The sequence below is a fragment of the Haliotis rubra genome, unplaced genomic scaffold (assembly GCF_003918875.1).
Source record: "Haliotis rubra isolate DU_JTF1 unplaced genomic scaffold, ASM391887v1 Scf1110, whole genome shotgun sequence".
Taxonomy (NCBI): domain Eukaryota; kingdom Metazoa; phylum Mollusca; class Gastropoda; order Lepetellida; family Haliotidae; genus Haliotis; species Haliotis rubra.
Genome location: NW_025765016.1, coordinates 37,920 through 51,644, shown reverse-complemented (window position 1 = coordinate 51,644; position 13,725 = coordinate 37,920). Strand labels below are relative to the sequence as shown.

Below are 13,725 nucleotides of genomic sequence, written 5' to 3'. Positions count from 1 at the left end.
TCTGTACACAGTGGTCTGGAGATGGTTGGAGGTGGTACGGGATACAAGGACGACAAGGAAGGGTAGTTGGTTGTTCTGCTCAGTCTCCATAGTGAAATTGATGCGGGGATGTTGGTTGTTTAAATGGGTGAGAAGCTGGGTGGGATCATGATCAGGCTGGAGGATGACGAAAGTATCATCCACTTTCCGGTACCATCAGGTTGGTTTGACAGGTGAACTTAGTAGTGATTTCTGTTCTAGTTCTGTGATGTAAATTTCGGTTAGATTGGGGGATAGAGGTGAGCCCATGGGGAGTCCGTGAACCTGTTCATAGAAGTCATCACCTCAGTTGAAATAGGTGGAGACATCCAACTCTCGACAACAAAACCCCGAAATGTGTGATTTACAAAATAAACTGTGATTGTGGACAGAGTTACATAGGTGAAACCTCCCGGCCTATCAACACCCGTGTGAAAGAACACCAGACCTCCGTCACCAAGTCCGACAGCAAATCAGCCATCTTTGATCACATCCAATCGAACCCTAATCACCACATAAACTGGACTGACATCACCATTCTGGCCAACAACCAAGAGGACTTCACCAAACGAAAACTCACCGAAGCCATTCATATCAAACGCCATAAGCCTACCATCAATCGAGATCAATGATATTACATTCCATCTGCTTATGATGCACTCCTCCACCAAACCCAATCAGCTGTATCAATTGCGCATGAGGTTGGCGCAGCAGAGGTAACGAACCAGTCATGAATTCTGGGATATCATCCGGGTACTCATGGGAGATAAACAATAACAATAGCAACAGCCAGTCCACGGAAATTGCTCTGGATCAGTGGCCCTTGAAGGTTCTTTGATAGTTAGTTGTTTATGTTTACTCTTGCTGTTTATCATTGGAACAGTTTTTGAATTGAACGAGAAACCCCTGTTATCTACAGGATGTAGACAACATCGCCGCCCACTCCTTGACACACGATCCCAGACGTCACCCAAGGTCACGTGATAAGTCGAGCACCTGCATCTGAGAGCTGCATATACTCAGCGTCATAATTAAAAGGTCATCTAGGTTGTCAAGCATGAACACAAGCCAACTGGTTGTGGAAAGATGGGCGACAGTAGAATACATCAAAAATTGCGAGACTGAAAGTGCTGAGAAAAGCCTCCCTTACACCTCAAGACACAAACTTCAGTAACGGTCAGATCGTGAACGGGATGATTCATTCTAAATGGTACTGAGGTTCGCCTTGGAGGTTGATTGCGACGGCTGTTGAATACGTTTATATGATATGACCCACGTGTTATCTTGTAATACCGGCGTGACCCTCAGTGATGGGTATACCTATACTCGACTGGGGCCGGCTTGTAGTGAAGCATGCCCCTAAACCTGGACCGTTATGTGTGTTAGAGCTTGCTTGTTCTTCCTGATTGTATAGACGCGTGCAGTCACTCCGCCCGACATTTTGTTTGTTGCACATTTTTTCAACACGTACGTCTGTCCACAGGGTGTTGACTCTGGTGGAAACACGTCTGTCTGTCCACAGGGTGTTGACTCTGATGGAAACACGTCTGTCTGTCCACAGGGTATTGACTCTGGTGGAAACACGTCTGTCTGTCCACAGGGTGTTGATTCTGGTGGAAACACGTCTGTCTGTCAACAGGGTGTTGACTCTGGTGGAAACACGTACATCTGTCTACAGGCTGTTGACTCTGTCGGAAACACGTACATCTGTCAAAAGGGTGTTGACTCTGGTGGAAACACGTACATCTGTCAACAGGGTGTTGACTCTGGTGGAAACACGTACATCTGTCTACAGGCTGTTGACTCTGGTGGAAACACGTCTGTATGTCCACAGGGTGTTGATTCTGGTGGAAACACGTCTGTCTGTCCACAGGGTGTTGATTCTGGTGGAAACACGTCTGTCTGTCCACAGGGTGTTGACTCTGGTGGAAACACGTCTGTCTGTCAACAGGGTGTTGACTCTGGTGGAAACACGTACGTCTGTCCACAGGGTGTTGACTCTGGTGGAAACACGTCTGTCTGTCCACAGGGTGTTGATTCTGGTGGAAACACGTCTGTCTGTCCACAGGGTGTTGATTCTGGTGGAAACACGTCTGTCTGTCCACAGGGTGTTGACTCTGGTGGAAACACGTCTGTCCGTCTACAGGGTGTTGACTCTGATGGAAACACGTCTGTATGTCCACAGGGTGTTGATTCTGGTGGAAACACGTACATCTGTCTACAGGGTGTTGATTCTGGTGGAAACACGTCTGTCTGTCCACAGGGTATTGACTCTGGTGGAAACACATCTGTCTGTCCACAGGGTGTTGACTCTGGTGGAAACACGTACATCTGTCTACAGGGTGTTGACTCTGGTGGAAACAAATCAGGGTCGCGGACCGTCTGAGACACACGACATAGCCATGGCAAACACATACACAATAATCGCAACACTGGCTCCACAGCAAGGAGGGGCGATGGGGTAGCCTAGAGGTTAAGGTGTTCGCTCGTCACGCCATAGAATCGGGTTCGATTCCCCACATGACGTCGGTATGTAAATAACCGAGTCTAGACCAGACAATCTAGTGACTGATATCCCTTGCAGGGAGGCAGATGTAATAAAGTGCTGATGTGCCATATATCTATATCAACCTACTTATCTGATCCTGTGACTTCCCTTAGTCTTGACAGGATCGGCCACCTTTCATCACTTCATCAATCACACGTCGAAACTCAGGGCTTCCAATCCAAGATCTGCCACACCATCCCAGGTATACAGGAAACATTCCAAGGAGTGTACTTGCGTGGCATTTAGAAGTGATACACATAAAGACACGAATCTAATGAGTGTCAACGTCTTTACTGTGATGGACGTATATTCCAAGGAGTCTCCGAGATATATAACCCTCTATCAAACCTCACTCACTCACTCACTCACTCACTCACTCACTCACTCACTCACTCACTCACTCACTCACTCACTCACTCACTCACTCACTCACTCACTCACTCACTCACTCTCACTCACTCACTCACTCACTCACCCACTCACTCACTCACTCACTCACTCACCTCGGGTGGAAGAAGGACAGCATCACGCCCTGTTGTCTGTATGCTGGCAGATAACACGGAGCACGGACCTCTGGGTGAATCAGTGGCAGAATCTGGGTCTGACATCTCATGTACCACGTACGTGACACTCATACCAGCAGATAATGATGACGGGGCGATTCAGCTGAAACTATATGCTTCTGCAATAATGTCAAATATCGTTGCATTTAAACGTCTACTTTTATCAGTATTTTATATAATAACATCAAATATTGTTGCAATAAAACGTCTACTAAAGTATGATAGTATCAAACATGGTTGCTTTAAAACGTATGTTTCTATTAAAACATTGAATTAAAAAATAAATAAAATAAAGTAAACACAGCAGCCTCCGGTTTGCCTCGACCTGTGTGTTACAGCAGGTGACATAGAGAAGACGTGAAGTGACATTCACCACGTGCTTGTGTGCTGTCATGGAGTGTCCCCATCATTAGAATAGAATAGAATAGAATAGAATAGAATAGAATAGAATAGAATAGAATAGAATAGAATAGAATAGAATAGAATAGAATAGAATAGAATAGAATAGAATAGAATAGAATAGAATAATACTTTATTGCCTTGAAGTCTATTACGTGTGGTACACATAGGTGTGTCGCTTCTCAACATCAGAACTCTTCTTGGTTGCATTCCAAAGGTCACAAAGACATGAGTTAAGATTCACACACACACACACACACACACACACACACACACACACACACACACACACACACACACACACACACACACACACACACACACACACACACACACACACACACACACACACACACACACACACACACACACACACACAAAATAATAACGCAAACAAATGCCCCAAACAGCTGTCCTCCATATCCTTACTATCACACTTAAGGTTCAAATTGATAAGTGGTATGATTCAAGTCAAATGCTAGGTTAACAGCAGCCCTGCCCTCAGATGTGGTGAAGGTGAGCTATCGTACCCTAATACTCTGGTATCTTTATGTTGATCAGCAGGTATGCATGACCAGCATCACGTGATACCACGGAGCTGTTGTCAAGGGCAACTGTGATTGATGACTTCGTTAGTATAGACGACTAATCCCATTATGAGAGTATTCATGAATCCTATTGTCAGTACAGCGCAGGTTTATACACGATCACTTAGATGCACCAGCTGGAACATCGGCTACGCAAGTAACTCTACATTTTTCATGAATATATTACCTGCCCTGAACGAATCACAAGTGGCGGTGAATTGTTAATGTTCTCTGACACATGGGGATATCACTGCGACAGGATCCATTTATGATTGTTTCCCATCTCGGATAACAAAAATGAACCAGTTTTAGATGAACTTCAGGTAAGTGTCGGACATCATGTTGCACGCGCTGATGTTTAATATATCGGTGTGAGTGTGTAGGCGTTAAGGTAGAAGTTGGGGATAACACAGACATTGATAATCATGGAATACCACTCCACCCACTTCTCATCCTGGCTTCATGTATGTCTCCCTATGTCACTCCTGACAGTCTCCATGTATGTCTCCCTATGTCACTCTGACAGTCTCCATGTATGTCTCCCTACGACCCTCTGACTGTCTTCATGTATGTCTCCCTACGACCCTCTGACTGTCTTCATGTATGTCTCCCTACGTCCATCTGACTGTCTTCATGTATGTCTCCCTACGTCCCTCTGACTGTCTTCATGTATGTCTCCCTACGTCCCACTGACTGTCTTCATGTATGTCTCCCTACGCCCCTCTGACTGTCTTCATGTATGTCTCCCTACGACCCTCTGACTGTCTTCATGTATGTCTCCCTACGTCCCTCTGACTGTCTTCATGTATGTCTCCCTACGTCCCTCTGACTCTTTCCATGTATGTCTCCCTATGTCCCTCTGACTCTTTCCATGTATGTCTCTCTATGTCCCTCTGACTCTCTTCATGTATGTCTCTCTATGTCCCTCTGACTGTCTTCATGTATGTCTCCCTACGTCTCCACCCCACAATCCCGCCGACCACGTCCGAATCACTGTGCATCTGACATCGAGACTCCACTAACCGACAGAGTGAAACTACTACATGTAAACCGGATTTGCTCGCTACCTGTTGGTCCCAATCAGGCCGTACACGTGTCTTAGTCATCACAATAACGTCAGGTATGAAACACTTTAATAGAGAGAACACGGATGAGTGTCGATATTAAGTACCTGACCGTACAAGCTGATCCGACTGTTTTCCCGACGATTACACGCTACTGATACTTTCCCAGGTATATGATTATTGTACGTGTGTATGCCGCAGTGGAGAGATGGACACGTATCACACACTGAACATTGTCTTGTTGCAGACTTTGACCACATATACGGACGGGCACGCGTCGAGGCCAGCGATAGCGTGATACTGCATGCGCACCTGTCATATACCAGCGTGTTGCCGTAGCAGGCGCCGGCCGTGGAGCAGCTACACGTAGTTGAATGATCGGGACAAGATCACAGACTCACCTGCCATCTCCTCCTTAAACAACTGCTGTGTAGAAGTATACCCACACGTCGCTGTGACCACGTGACTGTGGAGGTTAAGGTCAAACATCAATTCCTGGGCTCGGAAGCCCCGAGAGTTTTTGGCTTGATGCATCAAATGTGAACATTCTTGTTCATATTAGGCAGCGACGTTGTGAACATGTTTACATTCTTCCTGTAAGAGTCTGAACTGCACGATTGTGAGGCAAATAAGGTATGTACACAATGCATTGAGTGAGTGACTGAGTGAATAAGGTTGGTACAACTGTATGGTGTATGGTAAACCCCAACGTGGGCCTAAGAGATTTATTGGTGCTGTGAGGCCGAATCTAGGACGGGCAACCACGATCAGGGAGACTCGGGCAGCTGGACCAACGTTCTACCCTTTATTATATAATATGATGAATATAGCGTATTTACACTTGTATACAACTTAAACCATGTGGCCAAAACTCGTACATGGCACCTCTAGCATCCTTGATGAAACTGCATGGATGATGATAGCCAACGTGTCTGCAAAACGACAGCCAAACTCTGATCCAGTTCCGAGACACATGGCGGCCATATTGACAGCGCCATTACTCAGCAAGTTTGTGTTGTGATTTGTGACGCTCCCGTGACCTTGACCTTTCACACGGCTTCTACCGATGGTCTTCCTCTCCCCGGCTGACATCTGACCCCTGACCTCTGACCTCTGAATAAGTTATTGCCCTCATTAGATGCATATGTATTTGTGAACCTGCTGCACACATATCATCTGAAGTAGGCTAGCAGTTTATGGTATCTTCACATTTACCGAGTCTTACTCTACGCTTCTGGACGGCACCCAGGCCTGATAAAACTACCAGACACTCTGCCAAACCCATTGTGACAGATAAAGGGGCTGGCTAAACTGTCAGTTTGAAATGAGTTCCAAATGAAATCGAGTCAGTAAGCAAAGCTGGACGACTGTAGTGTTGGCCATGAACATAACAGAACTTCTGCTTTGTGCGCGGTGGCCAGTATGACCGTCACTTAATTGTACAAGATGTTTGAAGGTCATTACCCTGATGAAGACTGAGAGATACCCTGTCCGCGACGGATACCTATGTCGAATCTAACGGGTAGAACACGAAAGCCGATACCATTGTTAGTGACACGTGACCACTTCAATTATGTCCCGTTGGTCAGTCAGGGATGTCACGACCTGTATGTGTGGACATTAGTAGAACGATTATAGTTCCTTCTACAAACAGTGAAATACTTAATGTTCTTGAATGATGCAGGACTGATTCAGAGTACATCACATGAGTAAAGTGTTGGCTTTGTGAGCAGTTGCGTGTCTGATAGCATAAACGTCACGGTTTTGGAAATGTAATCAAACATACTGGACGACGTCAGCCACCTTATTCAGATTTTAGCACATGAAACTGACGTTCTACCCGACCATCCCAAGACAAGGAAACCAGTGTCTTCCGACGTGTACTGGGTTTTGCGTCACGTTTTTACAGTATACTCATAACAAGGGATTCAAACTCGGTCCTTTCTTGGGACGAGCAAACCCTGTAACCACTAGACTTCCCAGACCAATAGTAAATTCATTTATCACAAACATCAAAATTGTGGGGACCAGTCTCTCATTGTTAGTTTGTCGTATTGAAGACAATCTCATCATCATCACAGATGGCGACTGCGGAGCCTGCTAAGGGCGGGCAAGCCAAGTCCCCCGAGCCCCCCACGCCTCGCCCACCTGACGGGGCTGGGGCTGGGTCGTCACCTTCTCCTCCTTCATGATCAGCGTCCTCGTGGACGGCGTGTGTTTCAGCCAGGGCATCTTCTTTAACGTCTTCATGAATCACTTCAACTCCAACAAGGCGACCACCTCATGGATCGGCTCCGTCCTGAACGGATCCTACCTCACCATCGGTGTGTATCTACTATCTACTACATCATCAATTGTGTTACCAATGTAGTTGTATCATTGACATTTCCAAGTAACGTAATGATGTCATCACTCATTTCAGAACTGAATCCCCTCGAATCCATAACATGTAAGAAAAGTTGTATAGTATCCACATGTCTGATGAACTGGGAAGTCCATGAATAATATTTTCGCGGCATCTCGTCTAACGGAAAAGCGTTTTATCATACAAATACAAACTAGTTTTCACCCTACAAAGACCTAGGTGTTTTAGTTCAGGATGACAACCAGCTGTTTTTACCTGGTAAACTATAAAATACACATTTTTCCTCACACCTCAAGGGCCGTTTGTCAGCATGCTTGTCAACAAGTTCGGCTGTCGCCAAATCGCCATCACGGGTGCTGTCGTGTCGTCAGTGGCCCTGTTTGTGTCGACCTTCTCCCCCAACATCGCTCTCCTCACCTTCCTATACGGATTCATGGGAGGTAAGTAGGTCAGCTTTCTTCAGGTAGGATAACTGCTGGTACGGGGGAGGTAACTCAGTCCGTACTCTTCAGGTAGGATAACCAGCGGGATCAAGGGAGGTAAGTCAGTCAGTACTCTTCAGCATCCCGGTTCCCGGGCCTCCCATTAGTTTATACAGAAATGAGAGGCCCGGGAACCAGGATGTGCTCTTCAGTTGCTATATAAACTATCTCGTTCAGGGGAGGTAAGTCAGTTATCACTCTTCAGGTAGGATAACTGCTGGTTCAGGGGAGGTAAGGTTTTTCGCCGTTTTTAGCAATATTCCAGCAACATCACGACGGGGGACACCAGAAATGGGCTTCACACATTGTACCCATGTGGGGATTCGAACCCGGGTCTTCGGCCTGACGAGCGAACACTTTAACTACTAGACTACCCCACCGCCCCCAGTCAGTACTCTTCGGGAGCTTTAACTAGTTGGTTCAGGAAAGGCAAATCATTCCTTACACGTCGGGTAGGATAACTAGTTGGTTCAAGGGAGGTAAGTGAGTCAGTACTCTTCATATAGGATAACTAGCTGGTTCGGGGAGGTAGGTGTGTTTTGAGGATTTTCAATGCTTAATTCCCGTGGTATTTACATTTATCTCACTGACAATATTCATTACTTTTTTCGGACTGGCTATCAAAGGGGTTAAGTGATTGTTACCTGCAGATACAGCGTTCGCACTTTACTTCCCCAGTGTTACTGTCCAACTGATGTGTTTCAGGAATAGGGTTCGGCTTGATGTATCTGCCAGCAATAGTCATGGTGGGCTACTACTTTGACAAGAGGCGAGCCCTAGCCACAGGCATTGCGTGCTGTGGGTCCGGGATAGGCACCTTCGTGTTTGCCCCACTCTCCGAGTTCCTCCTGGGCGAGTACAACTGGCAGGGCACCACGTGGATCATGTCAGGTCTCGTGCTCAACGGTGCCATCTTCAGTATGTTCTACCGTCCTCTTCCGGCGGCAACGTGCGACCACAGTGATAATTCCGACATGCAGCTGGCAGAGTTGGGAGACAACAAACCAATATATTCCAAGAATAGAAAAGACAGTGAACCAATTGTTAGATGCCGATCGTACGACATGAACTTGAATAAGCCTGTAAATGGGCAGATTTCGATGATTAAAGGTGACAATGATATAGCCAGACTTGCTCATAGCCATGGAGCAATACCTCAGGACCGTAGACATGGCCACAAACAATCATACCTGCAGCCTCTGGAGAGGAAGGACATATTCTATAGTGGAAGTATCAGGAATCTGAAGGAGTTTAGTCAGGCTGGGTCTGAGAGAGAGTATACGCGGTCGATGTTCACCTCCCGCCAGTCTCTGCAGCCGGCGAATGGGGACAAGGTGGTGGAGAGTCTCCCACTTTGTACACGTGCTGTACGTGGACTGTTGTCTGTGTTCGACATCTCACTTCTTAAAAGTCCAACATTTTTACTGTATGGGATTTCGTGCTTTCTTTGTATGATGGGTGAGTAGAACATTAAGGTCATCGTTAGCTTCATCCACGGGATAAATGTTTTTCATCAGAAACCATCCCGTCATCAGAGTTCATCCCCTGTCATCACAACCAAGCCCCCGTCATCAGAACCTATCCCGACATAGCTCCAGATCATCCGTGTCCAAGAGAGTCGCCTCATTATAACGCTGTCCAACATCGGTCTATTCATCAAATGATACTTATTTCATGAGTGAGGGAGTTGGGTTTAACGCCGACTTTAACAGTGTTACAGCCGTACCATGCTGTGTGTCCTGTATGCCAGAGGAAAGCCCGTACACTGTGTGAAACAAATAAATGCGGGTATGGTGATAACAAAATATATATGAAAAAACAACAATAGAAAAAAAAGCAAAAAAAAGCAAAAAGAAAACAAATAAAAAACGTAGGGATTGGATTGCACTGATTTCTGGTGTGCCGAAGAAACAGAATCTACATTTGGAATAATGTCTTGTGAATCATGATTCTAGTGAAGTTATTAGGTAACCTGGCCCAATAGAGTAGTGACTCAGTTATCTCCCCTTGTAGGCTTCTTCGTGCCCTTCACCTACATCCCACCCCTGGCCCTGGACATGGACATCTCGCTGAAAGACGCAGCATTTCTCATCTCCATCATCGGCATCACCAACACCGTGGGCAGGGTCGTCGTGGGCTTCGTCTCCGACCAGTCGTGGGCTGATTGCCTTCTCATCAACAACATAGCACTCATCATTGCCGGTGTTGCCACCATACTGGTTCCCTTCTATGGCAGCTACGGGCTGCTGTCGGCTTATGTGGCCATCTTTGGTCTTGGGATAGGTAAGACAACCTTCACTGGCATAGCTGTCGTAAATACATGGAGAATAATAAGTGCAAAATCTTGTGCATTTTGCACATGTTGGCTACTAAAGATTTGTGAACGACCTTCTCAGCTGATTAAAAAGTAAGATATGATTCGTGTGTTATATAAGGGACCTTGGCTTATTCCGCACTGACAGTGATCTGATGAATATATTTTCTTTATGATTGGCGTGTTATATAAGGGACCTTGGCTTATTCCGCACTGGCAGTGATCTGATGGATATATTTTCTTTATGATTCGCGTGTTATATAAGGGACCTTGGCTTATTCCGCACTGACAGTGATCTGATGGATATATTTTGTTTATGATTCGCGTGTTATATAAGGGACCTTGGCTTATTCCGCACTGACAGTGATCTGATGGATATATTTTCTTTATGATTCGCGTGTTATATAAGGGACCTTGGCTTATTCCGCACTGACAGTGATCTGATGGATATATTTTCTTTATGATTCGCGTGTTATATAAGGGACCTTGGCTTATTCCGCACTGACAGTGATCTGATGGATATATTTTCTGTATGATTCGCGTGTTATATAAAGGGACCTTGGCTTATTCCGCACTGACAGTGATCTGATGGATATATTTTCTTCATGATTCGCGTGTTATATAAGGGACCTTGGCTTATTCCGCACTGACAGTGATCTGATGGATATATTTTCTTTATGATTCGCGTGTTATATAAGGGACCTTGGCTTATTCCGCACTGACAGTGATCTGATGGATATATTTTCTTTATGATTCGCGTGTTATATAAGGGACCTTGGCTTATTCCCACTGACAGTGATCTGATGGATATATTTTCTTATGATTCGCGTGTTATATAAGGGACCTTGGCTTATTCCGCACTGGCAGTGATCTGATGGATATATTTTCTTTATGATTCGCGTGTTATATAAGGGACCTTGGCTTATTCCGCACTGACAGTGATCTGATGGATATATTTTCTTTATGATTCGCGTGTTATATAAGGGACCTTGGCTTATTCCGCACTGACAGTGATCTGATGGATATATTTTCTTTATGATTCTCGTGTATAGGAACAGTTCTAACACATGTTCTTGATGAGGAACAGTTCCCGTCGATGGTGGATAACAGATCCTTCAGGTGATTTGTAAAACTGAAAACTGGACCCACAGCCGTTACACATATGTCTGATACTGGTGGATGTGTTTTCGTGTTTAGCGGTGTTCGTGTCGCTGCGGTCAATCATCATGGTGGAGCTGATGGGGCTGGAGAAGCTGACCAGCGCATTTGGACTGGTCATCATGTTCCAGGGAATGTCGTCCTATATCGGGGCGCCTATAGCAGGTGCGTGGTGTATCGTGCGAGTTGGGGTCAACCTCAGCGTATTATAAGTAGATTATGTTTGTGTATGGGTTTAGTGCATATCGTGTAATAATGCAGCGTGACAGGTCGGGAGAGGACCAATGTAACTTGCTCCAAACACAGATAGGTGAACACCACAGGCGTTTCATCACAACGTTTGGTATGGATTTATAACTTTATTATTTACAACACGACGTTTCTGGGCTACTTCTTGCTCCTTCATCAGATGAATGACAATATGATTTACAAACAAAACAAACAGTAAACACAGGACACCGATGAGATGGGATTAAAGATATGTAGAGGTCAAGGGGTTTACGTGATATGGTATGATAAATCCATACCATACGTTGTTATGTTACCATCCCACTCCTATAGAGGTTTATATGTTTAATTTGTTAGGCATATACTGCCACTGACGAGGAGATAGCACGACATGAAAGGTAACGTGTGTAACGAGAGCAACACGGCAAGTTCGTTTCAGGACGAATTCAACTATGATAAGTGTAACCCCTATACACCCATGCACGCATTTCAAGCCAATGTATCTAGCTACGAAATGTGACATCTGCTAGAATGTGTACCGCTGACTTATCGTGTTTCTAGTATACTGCACCATCCACACACACGACACGTACCAAAACACACTGTATCGATGGCACTTGTCACTTCCAATATTTTACGAGGGGACACTTACACCCAATGGCCATAATGAGTACAGGTACATTTGTTCATCTCAGACAGGCCTAAGTCGCGTCATTTCGCCATGTTAGTCCTTGACATTGATTTATCCCGCACTGAAAGGGGCATCAATATATTAAATTTATAACCAATCATATCACTGGATCTTTTTCGAGCTTTGGAATAATCCAGCCCAGAAGTAAGGATCCGGATTTTGTGATCTTTGTCTCTTTTTGTTGGTAAAGCTATTTACTTGAAATGCGTGATATCATACTTTGGCGTTACAAACCCCTGTGGTGAAAACAATCCTAAGGTACCATATTTACCTTGGGATTCAGCTCAATCATAACCGATTAATGGTTTGGCTAAGGAAGTGTACACGATCCGGGTTAGAATTGGCCATCAGCAACCTATGCTTGTCTCGAGAGGCGACTAACGGGATCGGGTTGTCAGGCTCACTGACTTGGTTGACACATGTCATCGTTCCCAACTGTGTAGATCGATGCTCATGCTGTTGATCACGGCATTGTCTGGTCCAGATTCGATTATTTACAGACCACTGCAATTTAACTGGAATATTGCTGAGTGCTGCGTTAAACAACCAACCAACCAATATTTATACCCGTTTCCAGTTGGACTATTTTACCGTCATGCCATTTGGAGATTGTAACTGACTGCAGTGATCAATGACTGTGAGGTTTGTAGTGGCTCCAGGCAGGATGTGTAATGCTGTTACTATTTCCTCCCTCACCAGGTGCTATCGCCGACACGTTCGGTAGTTACAACGCAGCGTTCTACGTGTCGGGGTCGACGTTAGCCATGGCGGGCGTCATCTGCCTCCCCCCTGCGGAAGTTGGCTGCCTGGGAGAAGGCTCGGGAACACAAACACAGAGCAGCGGAGTCTCAAGCAATGTTGGACAGTCCCTGACCGGCTGGGGATAGAAGGGATTTTGTGTTAGAATATAAGTCACCGGCTAATGAAAATATAAACTTGAAAACTGGATATGACCGAAACATTGTATAAATATATACTGACGTCTCAAATTCCATGTATGTTGATAATATAAAAGTATATACGCATAGATCACCGTCGTGTCTCGTTATTCCATTATATACCTAAATCTAACGTAGGTGTTTACTTTCTACAGCCAGGCAGATCGTATTGTATACCGTATGTGTTGATTAACAGAAAGGCAGAAGAAACGATACGGAACACTTCATGCACATCCCTGGACTATATACTTGTAAACCATTAAAATGTGTTCTAAATCCTCTACAACGCCAGTGATTCAGCGGATGAGAATAGTGCTTCTCCAAGTGGACCGACTTGAGACCTACCTCGCTCATTTCGTTCAACGTCGAA

At 45.3% G+C, this 13,725-nt stretch overlaps 1 protein-coding gene across 1 annotated transcript in view; it reads left to right on the top strand.

Annotated features, from left to right (window-relative positions):
* Nucleotides 1-13,444, top strand: part of LOC124288390 (monocarboxylate transporter 12-like) — a 52,031-nt gene extending 38,587 nt beyond the window's left edge. Inside the window, 8 exon segments of the mRNA XM_046724911.1 lie at nt 5,427-5,812; nt 7,261-7,503; nt 7,841-7,984; nt 8,732-9,484; nt 10,040-10,309; nt 11,538-11,663; nt 13,117-13,202; nt 13,204-13,444. Coding sequence (XP_046580867.1) covers nt 7,368-7,503; nt 7,841-7,984; nt 8,732-9,484; nt 10,040-10,309; nt 11,538-11,663; nt 13,117-13,202; nt 13,204-13,290 — 1,602 coding nt within the window. The 5' untranslated portion in view covers nt 5,427-5,812; nt 7,261-7,367 and the 3' untranslated portion in view covers nt 13,291-13,444.
* The last annotated feature ends 281 nt before the right edge of the window (nt 13,445-13,725 follow it).